The sequence below is a fragment of the Tachysurus fulvidraco genome, chromosome 1 (genome assembly GCF_022655615.1).
Source record: "Tachysurus fulvidraco isolate hzauxx_2018 chromosome 1, HZAU_PFXX_2.0, whole genome shotgun sequence".
Classification (NCBI taxonomy): Eukaryota; Metazoa; Chordata; class Actinopteri; order Siluriformes; family Bagridae; genus Tachysurus; species Tachysurus fulvidraco.
Window position 1 is genome coordinate 18359921 of NC_062518.1, and position 20876 is coordinate 18380796.

The following is a 20876-nucleotide window of genomic DNA, read 5'->3' on the forward strand; positions in this document are numbered from 1 at the left end:
ATTATTATTATTATTATTATTATCATCATCATCATCATCATCATCATCATGAGCCACTAGATGGCGCTAATGAGGCAGTAGGGTTTGTTAATCCGTCAACGCAAACATGAGCCGGTTTGAGACTTTCTGCACATGCGCACTACATAGGGTAGAAAATAATGGCTTTCCCCCCCTCTCTAGTGCACTTCGTATGTCAACTGGATAGATTTGGGACGTGTTTTAATATGCGTGTGTGTGTGTGTGTGTGTGTCGTCCTGTCCTGGCTTCTCTTTCCTCAGCATCCTCGTCATCATCATCATCATCATCATCATCATCATCACGGTGATGCTGAGCGGCTCCTCGGTGAGAGGGATGGTGATGGCGTGTGTGGATGCTGCCTGAGCGACTGGACAAGAGGACAGGAGGAGAGAAGAGAAGAAAGACGAGACGGAAATCCTGTCGGTGTCGTTTTATGCGCGCTCGTGCATCCCGGTGGAATGAGAAGCTGCTGCAACCATGATGGAAGGTGAACCGATGCTGCTTTAACCTTCATGTCATTCTGTACAAAACCATCATCTTTAACACAACCTCGGTCTATTTCTCCATCAAACCTTTCCCAAGTCCTGCTCCAGTTATTTAGGCGTTTATTTCTTTTACACACACACACACACACACACACACACACACACACACACACACACACACACACACACACACACGCACACACGCACACACACACACCACACACACACACGTTTCAACCTCGTCAAGGGTGTGTGAATGAGCTGATGACTCGGGTCAGGTGTCTCAAGACAGGAAACACACCAAAATCTTTAGGAAACCAAGGATGAAGGACCAGAATGTGGAATTATTCTTAGAGCCCTGGTGGAGTTAAGAAGCTGGACTGTGATTGTTCAGAAGGTGTTGATTAAATTTCTAAACCAGCAGCTCTGACGGTAACACAGCTGAAATCACAGGTTTATATTAATGGTTTCTATAGTAACAGCTCATACCGAGGGTCAAACGTGGCAAACCGTCCGTGGAATCACTGATTCTTTTTGGGGATGTTTATTTTACAAGGATGGAAGGTGTCTACAGAGTGAGCACTGTGTGCCAGTCAGAAGTAAAGCTGGACCTTAAAGTTCTCCACATGTTCAGGACAGAGGCGTTTACACATCTGTATGGTTTCTCTTTAACACCACATGAGAGGATAAAGAGAGACTAGTGAGGGGACGAGTGTTTATAGCTGCTATAACATCAGTGTGTGAAGGATGATCAACAAGGTGAAATATATTCTGTAGATACTTCAGCATGTTATCAGTAGCTCAGCTTTATCACACCACCTCGTTATGTTTCACATTTCTCCCCATCTAAAAACTTCAGGGGTTACAAACTTCTGCACTCAGCAGTCTCCGGCAGTCCTGGGATACGTACTACTTTCTACTTCGATCTATGTTATTATCTATGTTACTACTTCATGTTTATGTTATTTCTCTCTCTCTCTCTCTCTCTCTCTCTCTCTCTCTCTCTCTCTCTCTCTCTCTCTCTCTCTCTCTCTCTCTCTCTCTCTCTGTCTCTCTCTCTCTTTACTATTCCTCAGGACTGAAGAAGCGAACCCGAAAGGCATTAGGGTTACGTAAGAAGGAAAAGGACGCTGACTCCACGTGAGTAACTCCTTAATGGATCTTTTGTATTGTTATGCTTTTGATTTCAACTGAAACGCTCCGCCTCCCGATTTATGTCTGCCGTCTGCGTCAACGTACACAGATAATGGATACTTATATCCACCAGTTCATCATTGCGTAAAATAACAGGACATGCTCCAAACTTTAGGTCACACCTCTTCCTGTACCAAACTCTACACCAGCATCACCTGCAGGAAGAAGGACAAAGCTACAATCACCGCATCCTTTCCTCTTATTTCCCTCCAGATTTTGTGCACATTGCTAAACTGGTGGCTAATCGCTAATATTACTTGGTAACTAGTTAACTAACCAGCCTCTTATGTCTAGTGGAAAACTACATCTGGATTAAAGTCTAACAGCATTTAGATATATGTACTTTATATATATGTGATGATGTAATATCCTGTTTCGTGGTATTTCAGAGGCTCGCCCGAGAAAGACAAATCGGTGAGTACAAACATTTAAAGTTTGATTGTTTGAGATCGAACGTTTCGTGTTCATACTCATGTATTCTGTTCTACAGTAAACCAAGAACACAGTTTTTGCTTTGTGTCTTTCTCAGAAAAGAGCCAACGGTGCTCCGAACGGGTTCTACGGCGAGATCGACTGGGATCGATATGTAAGCAATGCTCTGAGTCTTACTCTGCTGTGCGTCAGGCTGTGACAGCAGATCTGTACGATCGTATAGCATGATAAGGAAACGTGATATCCATAGATTCTTTACTGAATATTATCTCTGTACACTGCATACGTTTGACCCGTATTTTATTGCTCTTGAAGGGAAACCGGACAACAACATTTGAGGGAACTGTTATTGTCAGTTATAACATTACCCTGACTATATGTATGTCACGTCACTAACCCATTGCTTCTCTATCCCAGAATTCCCCTGATTTGGATGATGAGGGCTACAGCATCAGACCCGGAGAACAAGGAGGAAATATCCTTTCACTTGTCAAAACAATATCATTAAACTGATCAGTGTTGTCTGGTTCTGGTCTAGTTCTGCCTACCTACTACCTACAGTATATTCCTAAGGTTTCATGTTCCAGAGCCCTGTATTTTCAGGTTCTAGAGTTCCTAGGGTTCTATGTTCCTTGTATCCTATAAAATGGTTTTATATTATCAGGGTCTTATATTTCCAGATGTCTTTGTACCCAATGCCCAGTGTTCCCAGTGTTCCCAGTGTTCCTCATCCCCGTGAGCCTGTCTTCCCAGAATTCGATGTTCCAGTGGATATTCCTAGTGTTTTATGTTTCCATGGTCTTGTGTTTTAAATGTCTTTATATTCTGGTGCTTATATTTCCTCAGACTTCTACTTGCTGGCTCATAGATTTCTAGGGTCTTACATTGTCACGCATATTGTAAACGTAGTCTTTCTCAGGGTCCCTGTTTTCAACATCACAATATTCCCATGGATGAATGATCCTGAGTTTTTTTTTTCGTTCCCCAAGGTCCCCAACTTCTAGGATCTCATATTCTAGGTTTCCTTGTTCCCAAGGTCTTGTGTACGTATGGTCCCTATCTGCAGGGTCCAATGAACCCTATGAAAAAAAAGAGGTCCTTGAGAATATAGGAATCTGGGAACATGGAACCCTCGGAACAAGAGGCCCTAGAACACAAGAGACTGTGTACCTGAGACCTTGATCTTTGGGGACTCCAAGGACCCAACCCTGGCCTTAAGGACCCTTTCTTATGTTATTTAAATGTTTAGTACAAAGTAGACCACTGAACTGAGTAACACGGGACCCTGTGAATATTTACGTATTCCTTTTTAAAGCAGGCGACTTTCAGAAACACACTAATCCAGTATTCCTTAACAGAGCTCTACCGCCAGCCAAATCTAAAACATTTGTCTCATCCAGCGAGTCCGAGGGTGAGGATGAGCCAGGGAAGAAGTTTAAGATCAAGATCAAGCCCCTGGCATCAAATAATGGCACCGTTTCCACAGTGGACGAGCTGAAGGCCTCCGTAGGCACGCTCGCCATCTCGACCTCGCCTTTGGTAAGTTCCAGGTTTTAAATCCTGTCATGTGTTATCACATAATTTTGAAACATGCTTTGTATGCCAGTGATGGATCTGAATGCGTCATCTCTCTTTATTTGTCTGGCAACAGATGAAAAGTCCGGTAAGATCAGTTTTATCAAACGAACAGGGAAGGTGCTGATTTAAGAATTTTAAGAATCTGCTAAATAGAATAAATGTAATTGTGTCTAAAATAAAGTGTTGTTAAATAATTAAATACTACAATGTATTGTATAAGTGATCATTTCCTTCCCTTCTTGCGTTTACAGAGGCGCAGCCCGGTAAGTGTTCAATCTGCCATTTTTGAATCATTGTGAAAAAAGTGGGATTGGACTGTCAGGTCTCAGATGCCATTCAGTACAAGCACAAATGGGGCTGTCACAAACCTGCTCCTAGTGACAGGCCACAGCAACAATGTGGCTTTTTAGGCTGAAGGTCTGGGAAACACACGTCCTTACAGACCTGCGTTAGGTGACTAAGTTGCTAACCCAGTAATAAGATTTTAGGACTCACTCTCATTTTCTTAACGCTTATCCGAACTTCTCGGGTCACGGATCTCAGGCGTCATCGGGCATCGAGGCAGGATACACCCTGGATGGAGTGCCAACCCATCACAGGGCACACACACACACTCTCTCATTCACTCACACACTACGGACAATTTTCCAGAGATGCCAATCAACCTACCATGCATGTCTTTGGACCGGGGGAGGAAACCGGAGTACCCGGAGGAAACCCCCGAGGCACGGGGAGAACATGCAAACTCCACACACACAAGGTGGAGGTGGGAATCGAACCCCCAACCCTGGAGGTGTGAGGTGAACGTGCTAACCACTAAGCCACCATGCCCCTTACCAGATGTGAGCAGACATTGTAAAATGTTATAACCTTAATTAATTCCCCAAAAATGGACCTTGCAAAACATTCAGCGGGGACGTGTCTCCTGACAGCTTGGACAGACTGCAGGGTGTCAGTTAGGATGTCCTATTCATAGCAAATTTGTGGAACGTTGGAGCGCTGGAGACAATATTTACTCATTTCCTTTGGTGGATATCCATCTACATTGTTTTTAATGATCCAATCATAAGTCTGATAACAAGCACCATATTATTCCAGGGTCCATGTTTCCTAGGTCCCTGTTCCCATGATCATATATTTCCACTGCCCCATGTTCCCAGACTCCTATTTTCCTGAAGCCTTGTTTTCATCATAATAACCTGCACTTCAAGGACTCAGTATTCCCAGAAGCCTACTTTGCTTTGCTCCACCTTTTATAGAAACCTGTGTTCTCAGGGTCCTGTTTTCTGAGGTTCTAATGTCAGAATCTTATGATCATTGGGTCTATGTTGCTGTGGGTAAAAATGGGTTGGTTAAAGAGCGGGATTTAATGGAATTTGTAAATCACCAATAAAAATGATTACCAATAATGTTTTTAACTTTGCTGACTTCTTTCTCACAGTGTCCACTGAAACGAACAATCTCAAGTAAGTCAGACGTGTGAAAACTAATATCCTGTAGTTTTGATTTGATCATTTTCTAGCGTAAACAGAGCATGATTTTTGGATTTCACCGTAAGCCGAAATTCATGGTTATTCCTCTAGGTGAGGAGATTGCCAGACCAAGACGTTCAACTCCAACACCAACTCTAACTCCTGGGCCTTGTCCTGACACACCAAGGTTAGCCGCTAGCTATCATGTAGACCCATATTGCTTTTATTTGGCCATTATAAACTGGTCAAACATGTAAATGGTAAAATAGGTTGTGTTCACATTTGTTAGTCATTAATTTGCTTTTTTTGTTGTCCTATATGTTCCATAGTAAGAGGTTATCAGACAATGCTTCAGCTTTTTTCGGCTCTCCTTTTGAGGCGAACCTCGAAGCACACAACTCAGAAGGTAAACGAAACCTCTTAAGCTTATCCAAGCTGCATAATTTATGTAAAATGCTCATGTGCACCCTGACATGAATAAAACATGCCATGAAAACATACTTAAAGGTGGGGTCTCTGATTTTTGAAAGCCAATGTTGACATATAAAATCACCAAAACAAACACGCTCCTAAGTCCCACCCCTGTATCTATAGCTCCGCCCACACATACATACGTAACCCAGGCAACTAACAGAAAGAAACGTGTCTTTATCATAGCTGAAGGGAAAAACAATACGATTGTAGATAAACAAACAAGCAAAAATGACACACAAGCATAATCTTGTAAAGGACAAAGGCATATATTAGTTCTGTGTAACAAAGCAAAACCAACGTTACTCACCTATCGAGAAGGAAAAAAGCGCCTCGGCGTCTTAAGTAAAGTCGGCCACATATTCACAGGTCGGAGATTCCCGAGTCAATAACTCCTGAGCTAAACGCTGTTACTACACAAAACGCGGTTGTAGCTGCCTCTCTACATTACTACGATAGAAAAGAGGTGTTATTTGTGTAGTAACAGCGTTTAGCTCAGGAGTTATTGACTCGGGGAAACTCCAACCTGTGAATATGTGGCCAACTTCCTGCTCCTTCAGTTCTCTCCAGCGCTGGAAAGCTGATCCTATATTAACACGTCCTACTTCTTGCCTTATCGTAAGCCTTTCTTCTCTTTCTTTCTTTGTTTTTATCCTCCATGTCAATGTTAAAACCGCTTTCTGCTAATGTCACACACGCTCACTGAACACTCTCCATATTGACAAGACACGCCCCTTACTGCTCATTGGCTACACGTTAGTTTTGTTTTTTGTTTATTTTTCGGCCCGACTCAGTTTTCTGAAGCATTTCTCAAAAATCGGAGACCCCACCTTTAATCTCCTACAGACCCAACCATTTCTGGTCCTGTATGTACTGTATATACAGCTTTTAGTTGTAAAACTTTGATACACAGTATGCTAGGTGATTTAGCTAGTTTGAGCCTTATCATGTTCTATTAAAGTATACATACATTAATAAATGCAATAAGTTTCTTTGTCTGCTTTATCCATTATCATGTCAATTAAAATCTTAAACCATACAAGGATTAGGAATGTGCTACATAATGCAGTTAGATTTAGGGCTTAGCGTATGTCAGGTCCGATTGCTTATTGATTTACAGAATTATGCACAGGTTATAAAATTGCTATTTTGCTCATGTTATTTAAATTTATGTTAACTTTAGCGATTGACATGTCAGCTCTAATTGTTTATTATGTATGATGATTATCCATAGATTAAAGATGTGTGTTTTAGCTAGCTTTTCCTTTAGCATGTCAGCTCTGATTGCTAATTACTAACATTCGGAACATATAAACAGAAGCCTTGTTTCGTCATGTTCAGTGTTTATAGTGGAGCCAGAGCTGTGGTGCCCGTCGACGACACGCAACAGCTCCCCACTGAACAGACGTTTCCCAACAGGAGGTAATCGAGTGCTTATAGAGATTTTTCGGGGTTATGAAAACGGCCATGTTGTTTCATCATAACTCTGTTCTTACAGTGCCACCTCCTCTTCCTCCGAAAAACTTTCCTCCCACTCCACCCAGCTATAGATCCAGCTCTCTGGAATCATCAGGTAGGAAGGTTTGTTTGGGATTAGTTTTCCTGTGATTTATGTTCTGCTCTGACAGTTTAGATCAGAACAATCAGTTTATATCCTGAGCTTCTCTTTCATGGGTTTTAAAGTTCAAAAGGTTGCTTGAAGGCCTCAGCGAGACTCGAACTCGCGACCCCTGGTTTACAAGACCAGTGCTCTAACCACTGAGCTATGAAGCCTTGTTGTGATGAACCCAGTTGTTAGAGCAGTTGTTATGTCAATAAAGTTTTCACACCCAGGGTGTGTCACATTGTGCTGTTTAGGCAGGGAACCAAAACAGTGTTTAAAGCAGGGGTTGAGAGTTCACTACATACTTGGGCCTTCCAAATACATTTTTGCAATAGAAGCATAGACAACACCTGAAGGTTTGGGGATCCAGCCTGAGCTCAGGTTAGTGAGGATTTTAACAAGTTCTACAGTTTGCTCCAGGGAGGGCATGGTGGCTTAGTGGGCACAGTGTCTTAGTGGTTGGCACGTTTGCATCACACCTCCAGGGTTGGGGGTTCGATTCCCGCCTCCACCTTGTGTGTGGAGTTTGCATGTTCTCCCTGCCCCTCGGGGGTTTCCTCCGGGTAATCCGGTTTCCTCTCCTGGTCCAAAGACATGCATGGTAGGTTGATTGGCATCTCTGGAAAATTGTCTGTGAGTGAATGAGAGTGTGTGTGTGCCCTGCAATGGGTTGGCACTCCGTCCAGGGTGTATCCTGCCTTGATGCCTGATGATGCCTGAGGCTCCCCGTGACCCGAGAAGTTCGGATAAGCGGTAGAAGATGAATGAATGAATACAGTTTGTTCCCATTACCCATTGTTCCAAGGTGTGAATGTGTATGCATGGTGCCCTGACTGGTGTTGCTTCTGCAGTGAAATCTCCTGCTTTTCAAAGTGTACATTTGATAGAACATCTACATTTTCTAGATTATTGGTTCACATGGACATTTGAGAGAGTTCAGAAGTATTGAACTCATGAGCTGCAGTTAGTCAACTTCCGTCCAGTGGTTTCGGTTTCTCATGCTGTAGATCAGAATCCATGGAACCCAGGTTATAGCATGAGATTGTTAACTTTAGACAAGGCTATTATGGTGTGGAGCTTTACAATATTTCAGGAAGACCCCAGCAAGAGCTGAACCCAAGACCAATGCTTTAAAGACTGAACTATGAAATCCTATATATGTTTAATCTGGAAATTACATGTACTGTACATCATTATGAACTGTGGATGTGACTGAAAAAAGGCTTTTATTTTTAGTCACACAGGGTGTTTAATACCTTACATTATAAACGACCTACTTTATTTATTATAATTATCTTAAAGCTACTACAGGTTTCAGTTGTCATTGTTTTAACCGCTACTTGCTCAGACTGCAGGTAGGAGCAAGAAATATAGACCGTTCTGTGTGAAGACTAAACCTCTCAGTTACACCAGATTACAACCCATTTTCAGGCAGACACTGTAATTTCTCAAACCACCTATCATGGGATTGATCATTCCGATGTGGAAGCCCCGGGGACAGATTAAATCAGATTTTTTCATGTAGGTCAATGCGTCTTTTCATGGTCTTTTGCTTGACGTTAGAAGATATACCACCATTTCTAGTCAGTATCCTAGATTTTTTTTTCACTTTTCTGTAACAATCTGTTATAACTGTTGGAGATATATCATATCACCAGTCATGGCAGATCTCAGTGTTGATCACATATAAGTCTACATCTGCTATGGTGATGCCAAAGTGCTTCATTTTGTACAATTTCACTTCCCCAATTCTCCTAAATGGGTCATTTCTAGTTAACTAAAAGCTATGTTCTTTGGGCAGGTTATTACAGTGTTGTTCCGAGTGTCAGCGGAGAAAGATCATCTTCTATATATCAGGACACTCTACTATCAGACCTTCCAGGGGGATCCGTTCTTCCTGACATGGACAATGTGTTTGCCCCATCGGATACCCCCAAATCAGAATCAGAGATGTTGCAGTCCAACTGGGTCAGTTTTACAGATGGGACAACTGCCAGGCCTCCACCACCAGATGAGCCTGCCCCTTCTCCACCTCTCTCATCTTCTTCTGAGGACACACCACCTACTTCACCTCCTGCCTCCTCCCTTCCTCCTTTGCACCCTATCCCTCCACCTGAATCTCCTCCTCCACCACCTCCAGATTCCTCCCCAGACTCTCTATCTCCTGATAATCTGGCCCAACCAAAATATTCCACATTCCACCTTCAAGAGTCTGGCTTTTCTATAGCTACACTTCCCACTATATCTTTCCCCGCCATGCCCCCTCTGCCCACAGTGGCACCTCCACTGGGGCCACGAGATGAAGCCAGAAGAACACCAGATTCTTTTGGGCTAAGAGAGGAAATCCTCTCACTTTCCACCTCACCCAAGGACGTCGGGATGGGGAGTTTGCGTGGCACACCACCTCCACTGCCCCCACTCACCTACAGAAGTGCAGTTGTCTCACCAGGGCCTGGTAGCAGTGAGTTTTCTGCATTCTTACAGTATCTGTTTTATAACTATTTTCATATGGGAATGCTGGGAGTGGTAACCCTCAAACGGTACATCAGTACATTTATATATATATATTCATTTTTCTTTATTCAATAATGTTCTTCTAGATAAAGGTACATAAGATGTTTGTTTGAGGTTATAAAGTTTTTCTCTTTTACCAAACATTGGCCAATGGACACTGAAGATGTTAGGTACCACCAATTAATTTATGACTTTGGTATCCCGAACGATAACAGGACCTAGACCAGGGGTCGGCAACCCGCGGCTCCGGAGCCGCAAGTGGCTCTTTCATCCCTCTGCTGCGGCTCCTGTAGATTTGGAAAATAAATATTTAATTTACATTTTATATTTTTGTTAGTTAGTTTTCAAAAAAATGTAATTCTAAATTCTAAGATCATGATGCTCTTGTAACATTAAAATAAACCGTGCTTAATTTTTTATTTTTTTTGGTCGTTCAAAATATGCGTCATAACTGCCGACTTGCAAAATCCGACACACAGAAGCAGGCGCATTTTTGGTTTGCTGCAGCCGGCAAGTTAAATTTTTTATGTCATGCAGGGCTGTCAAGTGCCACACATTGAGAGTGACAGTCACGCATTTCGGTCTCCCCCCGCACATCATATTTTCACGCAGAAAAACTTTTTGACTATCATATATTTAATAAGCCGCAGCGCCCAAACTGTATCTGTCCGCAATGCTGTCTCTGTGGAACCGGGAAGGAATCAAGCGTGTCTCAGTTCTTAGTCGAGCCTGACACTTATCAGCCAATCAGAAAATAGCACTTTCGGGGAAAGATTTAACGCAACATCCAATGAAAAAAGCGAGGGGTTGGAGATGTCATGCTTGCCTGTCTTCAAAACTTGAGGTCCCTGGTCATGAATACGAAGGACTCAATTATATATTAAACATTTTATTTGAAAGTAACCTTCAACCCAGCGTCTTGTTACTTAAGGTTAGTTCAAACTGTTCAAAATATTTTTGTTTGCCTGCAGGAATAAAATTGCGTTTAATCGGTAGCAGTTAATTGATTTCATTTATGCAACACACTACAGTTTTTTCTATACTTTCCATGAAGGTAAAAAACGATATATGCAGTGTTATCTTCATTTTAGATGTCAAAAGGGTTTTGTGGCTCCCTGTGGTATTTTTTCTGTGGGAAACGGGTCCAAATGGCTCTTTGAGTGTTTAAGGTTGCCGACCCCTGACCTAGACGGTCAAGGGAAAGGTGTATGAATATATTACCTGCAAACGTAACCATTGGTTCAAGATCTTCCTGCATCTTTAGTTATAATGACAAGCTGGTAGTGTTTATTTTTAATACTGTGTGCAGCTTTCAGGACTTACACATTTTTCATTTTCTTCAGGGCCTTCATCACCTGCACGTCCTGGCACTCCTTTATCTGCAGGTAGCCCTATACCACCACTCCCACCCCGCCCATCCTCGCGGCCAAAACTTCCCCCTGGCAAACCAAACGTGGCAGATTTGGTACAATACTCTATTCACTTCTCACATCAATGTTCTACATTTAAAATCTTTGGATTTCAAATAGATTTTTTAATTGGGACAATCATGTGTACTATTGGCTTCCAGACTTGGCCCTTTAGTGCTCCTGTCCACTCATGGAGTCCTCCACCATTGGCTCCACTGGCCAGAGCAGAGAGCAGCTCCTCCATTTCTTCCATCACTTCCCTCAGTGCTGCATCCACACCGACGCTTGGCAGAGAGTTTAACCTCTCAGTCTCAGGTGAGTAGGCTTGAGGACCCCAGGTTAGCATACATTGCCTTCATGATGCTTGTCAGCAGAATGGCAAAAGCTCTTCAAGCTAAACACCATGATCTTTCTACTAGCCATTTAAATAACTTGGATAACTACTTACAATACCATTACGTGCATGCAGAATTTAAGGTCAAGGCTAGATTATATAGGAACTAGCACTTAATAAGGTCTCCATTCAGGTCCGTTCTTCCATTAGAGTAAGGGTGCATCTGTGGTTCTATCTTTGTTTTAGCCTGTTCCCGAGGACCAAGTCCACTTACCATGGGTCCCCAGGACACTCTACCGGTAGCAGCAGCCTTTACAGAGACCATCAGCGCCTACTTCAAAGGAGCCGACCCCAGCAAGTAGGGACGACACTGATCAAGTTCAACTGACATGAACTCGTCTCGGTCATGCTCGTTAACTCATTAATCCCAAACACTCTTCTTCACTATGTGTCTCTGCAGGTGTGTGGTAAAGATAACTGGAGAGATGGTTCTGTCCTTTCCAGCAGGCATCACGAGACATTTCTCGAGCCAACCAAATCCTCCAGTACTGACCTTCACCGTCAGCCATTACAGCTGTCTGGAGCAGGTCCTCCCCAACCCTCAGCTGCTCTGTTGGTAAAATCTATGTGTATAATGTCAGAGTTTGGAAAAACTGACTCTGGAATATAATTTTGTACTTAGGGTGGCAACGATGGGGTCCGAGTGTGTGAATGATGTTGCAATGTTTCCCCCTTGGGTTTATGCCAAAGCTTACTATACTGTGCAGTGTGAAAGGCTTCATTTTGTTCACACTGCTAAGATTTACGAATATTTTGAGAAATATTTGGTTATGAAACCTGGACCTCCACAGATAACCATACTATCACTTATGCACAGTGACCATATGCCTGCTATCTCCGACTGTAAAGAGTTTCGTGTAAACATGCCCAACCTGATGACCCATCTAAAGAAGGTGGCAGATCAGAGGCCTCAGGCTACCTACTACAACGTGGACATGCTGAAGTACCAGGTATTCCAAGAACACATTTCTATTTTATAAGTTACCAACAACCAATATCATTTTGCTAATGGCGAAAATGTAAATGTTTTTTTGCCCAGGTGTTGGCGCGGGGCATCCAGTCAACGCCATTGAACCTGGCACTAAGCTGGCGTGGCGATGTTAACAGCACTGACCTCAGGATAGACTATAAATACAATGCAGAGGCCATGCCCTACCCCACACCTCTCACCAACATCCAGTTCATAGTGCCAGTGGATGGTGGTGTTAGCAAGCTTCAGGCCATGCTGCCTCCAGCCACATGGTGAGGATCTGCGTTAATAATAACTTTAGCTTTATTTATGAATGTTAGCGCTTCTGTTAACAGTCTGTGCTAGTTACCTAATGATTATTTAACTGTTATTCATTATTTTTGGTTCTCTCAGGAACCCAGAAACACAGAAAATACTGTGGAAAATTTCTGAACTCTCCCAGAAATCAGAAAATGGAGGTACGAAGAAGTTCAAGAAAGTCAATTTTGACACAAAGACATTTTGTGTCATACTCATTGACTCTTTGATTTATTCGAAATAACTCTGTATAATGAAATTATATTATTTACGAACAATTGTAGCCAACGTTGTTAACAAATTTGTACCACTTCCTGTTCTGAGGATGCTATAAGTTGCATATTTAGCCAATAAGACCGGTCATGTGTGTGTGTGTTTTTCATTTTAGGAGTGGGGGCGCTGTTGTGTCGCTTCCAGCTAGCCGAAGGTCCAAGTAAACCGTCACAACTTGCCGTGCAATTTACTAGTGAGGGAAGCACGCTGTCTGGCTGTGACTTCCAGCTGCTGGGAAGCGGATACAGACTGTCCCTGGTTAAGAAACGCTTCTCGACAGGTGTGTTTGATAAATCAAGAATAAAACATGACAGGACATGCTATTGTAGGAAAATATACACTGGAGTTTACAATCAAAAGGAGTGTTTTATTCCTCTAAACTCCACTGTCATGGGGATTACAGTTACAAGAGTTACAGACAGACAGTTACAGACTCCTTTCACAATTGTTAAATAACGTACAGCAAACGTCACCATATCCGTAAATACACAAGTTTTTTTATTTTATCCATGAGCTGTTACTATAGAAACCATACTGTATTAGATGATGTGCAGCTTGATTACTATTAGAGCTGCAGATATACAGAATCAATCAATACCTTCTGACCAGCACTGTGTCGTCAACATCCATTGTTATTAGATATATATTTTTGACTGATATTTTTCGTCTTATTTGATCTGTTTTGCAGGTAAATATTTGGCAGATAACTGACATCAGCTACGACAAAGACTCACGGAACAGAGTGACAGCGGCTTCAAGTTCAACACTGAACGGACTTAACTATGTTTTTAACATTGAAAGAAATTCCGTAACTTGGAATTTCACAACTGTTGGCTTTCTGGCATAGAATTGTGTGTGTGTGTGTGTGTGTGTGTGTGTGTGTGTGTGTGTGTGTGTGTGTGTGTGTGTGTGTGTGTTAAGGCAATTTCAGGACAAATGCAATACAGCTACATTCTTTGCTGGGTTTATGCACGAAGGCAGAGTTTCCTCTCAGAGCTTGATAATGTGTGTGTTTGTGTGTGACTTTATATCCTGGGCATGTGCCGATAATCAAGTGTTTAAAATATTTCAATATACATGATATTCCAACATGAACAATTCTTTAGATTTTTAGCCTTACTTCAGAAAGGTTCTGTAAGTTTCTGAAAATTTGAGATAAGATCAACAGAACTGTCTCTATGACTGAAAGATTAGATCGTTATGTAACATCAAGATTTAGCTTGGTGTTTGACAAAGTAAAAGGATCTGAAACTTACTGTATAATTTGCTAGCTAGCATTAGATTGCTCGGTATAAGTAGCTACCTATGAGACAAGATATTTTACCTACCGACAGGCTAGCTAGCATTTAATAACTAATTCTACAAGTTAAACCCCATCACTTTATATTAGCTTGCTCATTGGGGAGGTTTAATTTGTCTAATTCTTATGTAAGCTAGTTAGCATTTCTTATGTAGCCCCTTATATTGGCACAATATTAGATGCAATGCAGGATAAAATGTTAGGTCACTATTTGCTCTATGTCAAAAATTTATATAATACAACATAACATGTTAAACCTGTTAGCGTGATATTCTATAAAATGCTTACATCTTGTGGGCTAACACGTGTAATACGGCCTAACTGGGAGTTTATGTTTCTACTAGGTAGCCTCGGGTAACTAGCATTATTTAGTTACCTAGCTAGCTAGCTACAAAGGGATAGAATTTAATGATACATAAAACATGAAATCGGCACATGCCTGGCAATATTGTGTGGCGTTAACCCCAGAGTTTGATTAGCCAAAATAATTACAGTAAGGGTGAGGTGTTCAGTTATGTTTTAAATGTTTATTTCCTTCCAAAAACAATGCTAATAACATGGGTTATAGTAGACACTATATAAATAATCCTGGACTTCATATTTACCTCAAATTTTTTAACATGTTCTAAACAAATGTTGAATTCAAGCAGGACTTGGGGAACAAAATGTGTAAATCACGCCAGAGGAGGAAACGTCGTACAAATCGGATTAGTTTCATATGAATTTCGATATTCGTGTTGGTTGTGAGGTGATGTTATTGTCCGTGAGGTTGAAAAGCAGATATGATGTTCCATTATTAGATATCGATAAACTCTGGAATTCAATTTACATGCAACATAGCGATGCCTAAACATTTTGTAATCACGTGTCTTGAATCAAAAATACTAATAATGTTGATAATTAAGTGGCACAGAATCTGTGTCAGGATTTAATGCAGCATTCCGTAGTATGAACTATTTACCATTTTGATTTTCCACAATGTGGACTTTTTTAACGTTTTTTTTCCTGTAGCAATATTGATGATTGTGTATAAATGTAAGATAAGAATTGTTATATGTATGTCTAAATGGATATACAGCTTCTACGTATTATCGCAAGCCAATGTTCAGTAGCTGAAAAAATTCATGACAGCACTTTATTTCAACGTTCCTTTCATTTGACGTTAGTTTTCTTCATTTCTTTTTAAACGCACAAATTATTTATTTAGTATCCGATCGGCTATCTAAAAAAGTAAAAAAAAAAATAACTTTTTCAGCATGTATCGTACGATGCTTTGGCGTATTCTAGCTATGTGTTTAATTTATCTAAAAGTCTTTACAATTCCCCCTGCCACCAGGGGGCGATGAGATTCAGACAGATAAACTCACAGATTCCCACTTTATCATTAAGCATAATGGCTGTAATTTAGGGCCTTTTTACACCCGGTCACTTCATGTGTTGTCTCTGATCCGATATCTAACTGATTTGTTAAAACTGTTCCATTTACATTAGGCCACATTAATGCGTCTCGGCGAATCGGATATCAATCCGATCTTTCTACTCCCTCCCAAAATGCTAATATATTTTACCTCATTTCCAGGTAATTGAAATGGAACACCCTTTGGTGTATGCGGTTGCTACAAAAAAAACAGCATTTACTGTTTGCTGCATTTTCGCTGGCGGCAGCAGTGCATTTTAAGACCCGACGAGACACCTGGGTGAAAGATCGGAGCCAGCACTGGTGAAAAAACATGTTTGTTTCTGGCGCGATGCACGACTCGCGAGTCACCTGCGAGTGGCGTACTTCAGTTTGGGAGGAGTATAGCGCTGACGTATGTGGCTTAAACAACCACAGTCATTTACACCTGTCCAGTCCACCTGAAACACGTCCCAGACCACCTCCTGAAGGGGTTTGAGCGATCGGATTTATATCCGTCTCCAAAACGTTTGGGAGGGCATTTAGACCTGGTCTTTTTACGATCGGGTAGCTATCGGATCACAGAAAACGCATGAAGTGACCAGGTGTAAAAACCCCCTTAGACATCAGATCATACATCGGTCTCCCTTGTGGTTAGCTGTGATACGGCTTTTAATATTCCTCAGTTTAAGATCTAGCCACAATGCTAGCAACAGTATTTTTCCAGAAAGCTAAATATAAAATTTTGTGTTTGTAACTTTCCTTGATTAAAAGCACATTTCACTAGATAAATTTATGCCTGTTATCTGGTGGCTTGTGTCTTGCTAAAGTAATATAACTCTGTTAGGTTAGTAAAAGCTTTCTTGAAGTTTTTTATTTTGTATTAAATTTAATCTTTTATTTTATGTGCATTCTGAGGGGAATTCTTAAACACTGAGTAATGTACAATGAACATTTTCAGACGTCCATCAGAAAACGAGTTGTTTATCAAAATGATAATTACATTTTTATGTATTTGACATTTTAGGTATTTTAATCATTAAAATGATGCTAGCTGCTAATCACTTTCTAGCTAACACAAAGTGATATCAGAAACATAATTAATCTAAAGTGTTCATAAGGTTAAATCATGTAAGAATTCTCCTCTGAAAAACAGAAAACCTGATGGAGACGTGGCCTTTTTTTTTGGTAAGAATTTGTAGTAGTGAGAAAACATACTAATACCTAGCATTGTGGCTAGTCAAGGAGTTAAAAATTCTTGATTCTTGATAAATACTCGTGATCTTTTTTGTCCTGATTAGAAAATGAGGACAAGAAAATGAGACGTTTGTGATGATCATGCTTCAGGATTGCAGTGTTAATTAGATGATATTATTGATTAAGGAAACCTGTTTGTTGTTGTTGTTTTTCAGGGGGGTTTAATACCAGTATTCTCTGTAATGATGAATGCTAATTGTTTTGATCAGGAAGAATCTGGAATTTTACCGGAATCAATTTAGCAGATTATTTTATTTTGTGCATTATTATCATTTTTAGATCTTACATGACCTTCAAAGACCTGCATTTTTGGATCTTACATGACCTTTTTCTTGTGATGTGTGTGTGTGTGTGAGAGAGAGAGAGAGAGAGAAAGAGAGTGTGTCCGTGTATGTCTGTGTGTGTGTCTGTATGTCCGTGTGTGTCTATGTCTGTTTGTGTGTGTGTATCTCTGTGTGAGTGTGTGCCTGTCTGTGTCTCTTTGTGTGTGTGTGTGTCTCTTTGTGTGTCTGTGACTCTGTGTGTGTCTGTGTCTCTGTGTGTGAGTCTGTGTGTGTGTGTGTGTGTGTCTGTGTGTGTGTGTGTATGTGTCTGTGCCTCTGTCTGTGTGTGTGTGTGAGTGTGTGTCTCGCTGGTTACAATTTCATCCCATATACAAAATCCATGTGTGAAGTGAATATCTGTATTTATCAGTTGCATCTTGTTCTCTTCACAGATTAAACAGAATATGCAAGCGTGTAATGTTTAGGAAACGGCCTTCACACCATTATATAAAGCCTGGGAGCGATAGTTATATTAAAGGTGTAATATAAAGTATTAAGATAAAAAAAAAATAAACGAATGAAAATCACCACTGAGAGATCTACATGCTCGTCACTACGCTAGCTAGTTAGCTGCTTTAGCTGCTAGCATGCTAACATTTACTCCTGTAGCTATGGTTGGTATGGTATGGTCATGACTAACAATACTCCGTTTTTTTCTCCGTTATAATGAAGGAATAAACAAGTCTCAAAACTATATAAGCTTTGTTACAATCAGAGTAAATATTTAAGTCATTTAAATAATTATCCGATGCTAGTTAACACAAAGGAGGCGTGGCAGTGATAGGAAACCCCGCCCACATCTCAAGTTTCACCTAATGAAAAAGCTGCATCGGCGTTTCCATGACAACACGGCGCTACAACACGAGCACTGTTCCTGCTTCATTCAGGTCCTGTCTTGCTTATCAGAGCCAAATCGGTAAGGTTTTATTATTTTTATTAATACACTCCCTGTTTCCTTATTTACACTTAAAAAAGTTAAGTAAATTGTGTTTAAAGTGTTGGAGGATAAAAACAAAGCGTTAATTTCAGAGTAAAAATCAGATGATCACATGCAGTAAATAAATAAACCGTAACAGCTAATGATCAAATTATAATGGGAATTAGATTCATTCATTAATTAGGCAAATATCATGAAGCATTTTTTTTATATATACACACATTATATATTATATAATAAAAACCTCAATTTTCTGAATGTTCAGAATCAGATTAAGTGTTAGAGCAGGAATTCACCAACATTTTTGTTCCAATTATACAAGAACATTCGCAAGTCAGACTGTCGTAAAGGTCTACAAATGTTTATTAAATATTCCTGACATGTGTGTGAAGTCCAGCGTGTTATCATGTCTGACGTGGCAAAGGAGAAGGCCATTCGGCTGCTGAAGAAGCGAGAGAGCATGTCGTCTATGGGCAGTCAGGACGTGAGAGCCAGGAGGGAGGAGTACACGTTCAAGACCAAGGGGTGAGTTGTTGACTTCCTGTCTCATATGGATTAAAGTCATGCTTTGGTCAGAAGTGTGATGTCCATCGTATTACCTTTACACCAAATGTAATTGATTAGCTGAAAGGTTTCGCACGGCTGCTACGAGTAGTGGACGTGTACAGCAACCAGCTTAGCATCTAAATCATCACAGTCTCACAACAAAAATGTTCAGGCTCAGTAACAACAGAATTGTCATTCAAATCCACTGATATGTACAAGCTCCACCTTCAAAAATTAGGCCACGCCCATACCTGAGTCAGATGCATACATTAGTTCATTATTAGTAGTACTAGTGTGTCCAGTGTGTCCTTTCTATAAACATATTATATTATAATATAAACATAGCCCACTGCTTACATTTGATGAGTGTGAATTAACCCACAATTTCCCATGATCCTCTTCTCTCTCTATAGCTCTATCAGTAGCGTGTCCTATATGGACGAGGCTGGTCACCATGACGAAAACCCTCGTCACGCAGTGCAAATGGAGAACACGTACCAGTTCGGTAAGTCCAGAATGTTCTTTGTTCTTAAAACACTGAACTACCAAGAAAAGTGACGCTGGTTGCAGACATAAATTTCCCACACACTATTAATAAACATGGAATTTCATATCTAGAACTAGATTTTGCTTTATGTTTATACAGCATCTCTTTCTTAAGGAATAAAAAAAAATGAATGTGCATTCTGACCAATCAGAATGAGGCTGTGGTATAACGGTTTGGTATAAGGCTGTGGTGTATGGGTATGGTATGAGGCTGTAGTATAAGGCTAGTGGTATAATGGTGTAGTGTATGGGTATGGTATAAGGCTGTGGTACAAGGGTGTGGTACAAGGGTGTGGTATAAGTGTGTGGTATAAGGTTGTGGTATAAGGATGTGGCATAAGTGTATGGCATAAGTGTATGGTATAAGGGTGTGGTATACGGGTGTCGTATACGGGTGTGGTATACGGGTGTGGTATTAGTGTATGGTATACGGGTGTGGTATTAGTGTATGGTATACGGGTGTGGTATAAGGGTGTGGTATACGGGTGTCGTATACGGGTGTGGTATACGGGTGTGGTATTAGTGTATGGTATACGGGTGTGGTATTAGTGTATGGTATACGGGTGTGGTATAAGGGTGTGGTATACGGGTGTGGTATTAGTGTATGGTATACGGGTGTGGTATTTGTGTGTGGTATACGGGTGTGGTATACGGGTGTGGTATTAGGGTGTGTTATAAGGGTGTGGTATAAGGCTTTTGTGTATGGGTATGGTATGAGGCTGTGGTACAAGGGTGTGGTCCAAGGGTGTGGTATGAAGCTGTGGTATTAAGGTGGCAGTGAATTAAACGATTATGCTTAATCAAGGCCCCTCAACCTCAACTGTTCAGTGGTACAATAAAAAAGATAAACGTAACCCAGTCTCAATACGGGCATCTGCTAAATGCTGTAAATGTTAATGCAATCACTCAGCTTGACATATCTTTGAGGTCTACCAGGTTCTCCTTTGCTTAAGGTCCATCAAAGCGGTTTCCAGACCACGATGTGAGGGAGATCCTGAAGGACGTTCTGAGCAGCTACCTGCAGGAGGAAAAGTATGAACCTGAGCTGTGCAGACAGATGACCAAAACCATATCAGAGGTCAGTGTTCACTGGGGCTTTCTGAAGGACCAGCACCAAACCCTTGATTGCTTCTCCTGGACCAGAACTGGTGTAGTGATGATCACTTCAGATTCAGATGTTTTCCTCAATTCTGTGTTTCTGCAGGTGGTGAAGGCACGAGTGAAAGACCTGATGATCCCCCGCTACAAGATCATCGTGATGATCAGCATCGGCCAGCTGGCGGAGCAGAATGTGCGCATGGCGAGCCGCTGCGTCTGGGATGCCGCCACCGACACGTTTTCATCCTACGCTTTCAAGAACAGCTCACTTTTCGCCGTCGCCAATGTCTACGCCGTGTACTTTGAGTGACGCTGGTTGAGGGATACAGTTAAGTGTAGGACAGCTACGTCAGGGCAGAACTG

General features: G+C 41.2%; 2 protein-coding genes and 1 non-coding gene across 5 annotated transcripts in view; 2 read left to right on the forward strand and 1 right to left on the reverse strand.

The window, feature by feature from the left end:
* Window positions 1–80: 80 nt before the first annotated feature.
* Window positions 81–15957, forward strand: sgip1b (SH3GL interacting endocytic adaptor 1b). Of its 2 annotated transcripts, XM_027153771.2 has the most exons (23): window positions 83–505; window positions 1580–1643; window positions 2087–2111; window positions 2227–2283; window positions 2547–2604; window positions 3496–3668; window positions 3781–3792; window positions 3959–3970; window positions 5149–5173; window positions 5291–5366; window positions 5509–5585; window positions 6992–7072; window positions 7149–7223; window positions 9055–9714; window positions 11111–11232; window positions 11338–11491; window positions 11757–11868; window positions 11971–12126; window positions 12388–12520; window positions 12610–12812; window positions 12934–12998; window positions 13226–13390; window positions 13799–15956. In XM_027153771.2, exons 1-23 carry the CDS (start codon window positions 496–498, stop codon window positions 13819–13821), a joined length of 2538 nt encoding a protein of 845 aa, XP_027009572.1. In that variant the 5' UTR covers window positions 83–495; the 3' UTR covers window positions 13822–15956. The 2 variants fall into 2 exon arrangements, with proteins under 2 accessions (XP_027009576.1, XP_027009572.1); XM_027153775.2 differs by lacking the exons at window positions 3781–3792; window positions 3959–3970 and having other exon boundaries at window positions 81–505; window positions 13799–15957.
* Window positions 7351–7423, reverse strand: trnat-ugu. Its single transcript has one exon. It is a non-coding gene; the product is annotated as a tRNA-Thr (tRNA).
* Window positions 15958–17589: 1632 nt separating the features above from the next.
* The window catches only part of dynlt5 (dynein light chain Tctex-type family member 5), a 3610-nt gene continuing 323 nt past the window's right edge, over window positions 17590–20876 (forward strand). Inside the window, exons 1-5 of one of the 2 annotated variants that reach the window (XM_027153778.2) lie at window positions 17590–18302; window positions 18721–18848; window positions 19283–19374; window positions 20369–20493; window positions 20620–20876. The exon at window positions 20620–20876 is cut by the window's right edge and continues 323 nt beyond it. In XM_027153778.2, coding sequence (XP_027009579.2) covers window positions 18730–18848; window positions 19283–19374; window positions 20369–20493; window positions 20620–20823 — 540 coding nt within the window. In that variant the 5' untranslated portion in view covers window positions 17590–18302; window positions 18721–18729 and the 3' untranslated portion in view covers window positions 20824–20876. Of the gene's footprint in view, window positions 18303–18715; window positions 18849–19282; window positions 19375–20368; window positions 20494–20619 lie in introns of both variants that reach the window. The other variant, XM_027153777.2, reaches the window with a different exon arrangement.

Excerpts from the sequence above, each read along its gene's own strand:
- sgip1b (XM_027153771.2), top strand. Across the intron at positions 11,492-11,756 it reads GTTTAACCTCTCAGTCTCAG|CCTGTTCCCGAGGACCAAGT; the intron begins GTGAGTAGGCTT and ends TCTTTGTTTTAG. Across the intron at positions 12,127-12,387 it reads AACCCTCAGCTGCTCTGTTG|TGACCATATGCCTGCTATCT; the intron begins GTAAAATCTATG and ends ACTTATGCACAG.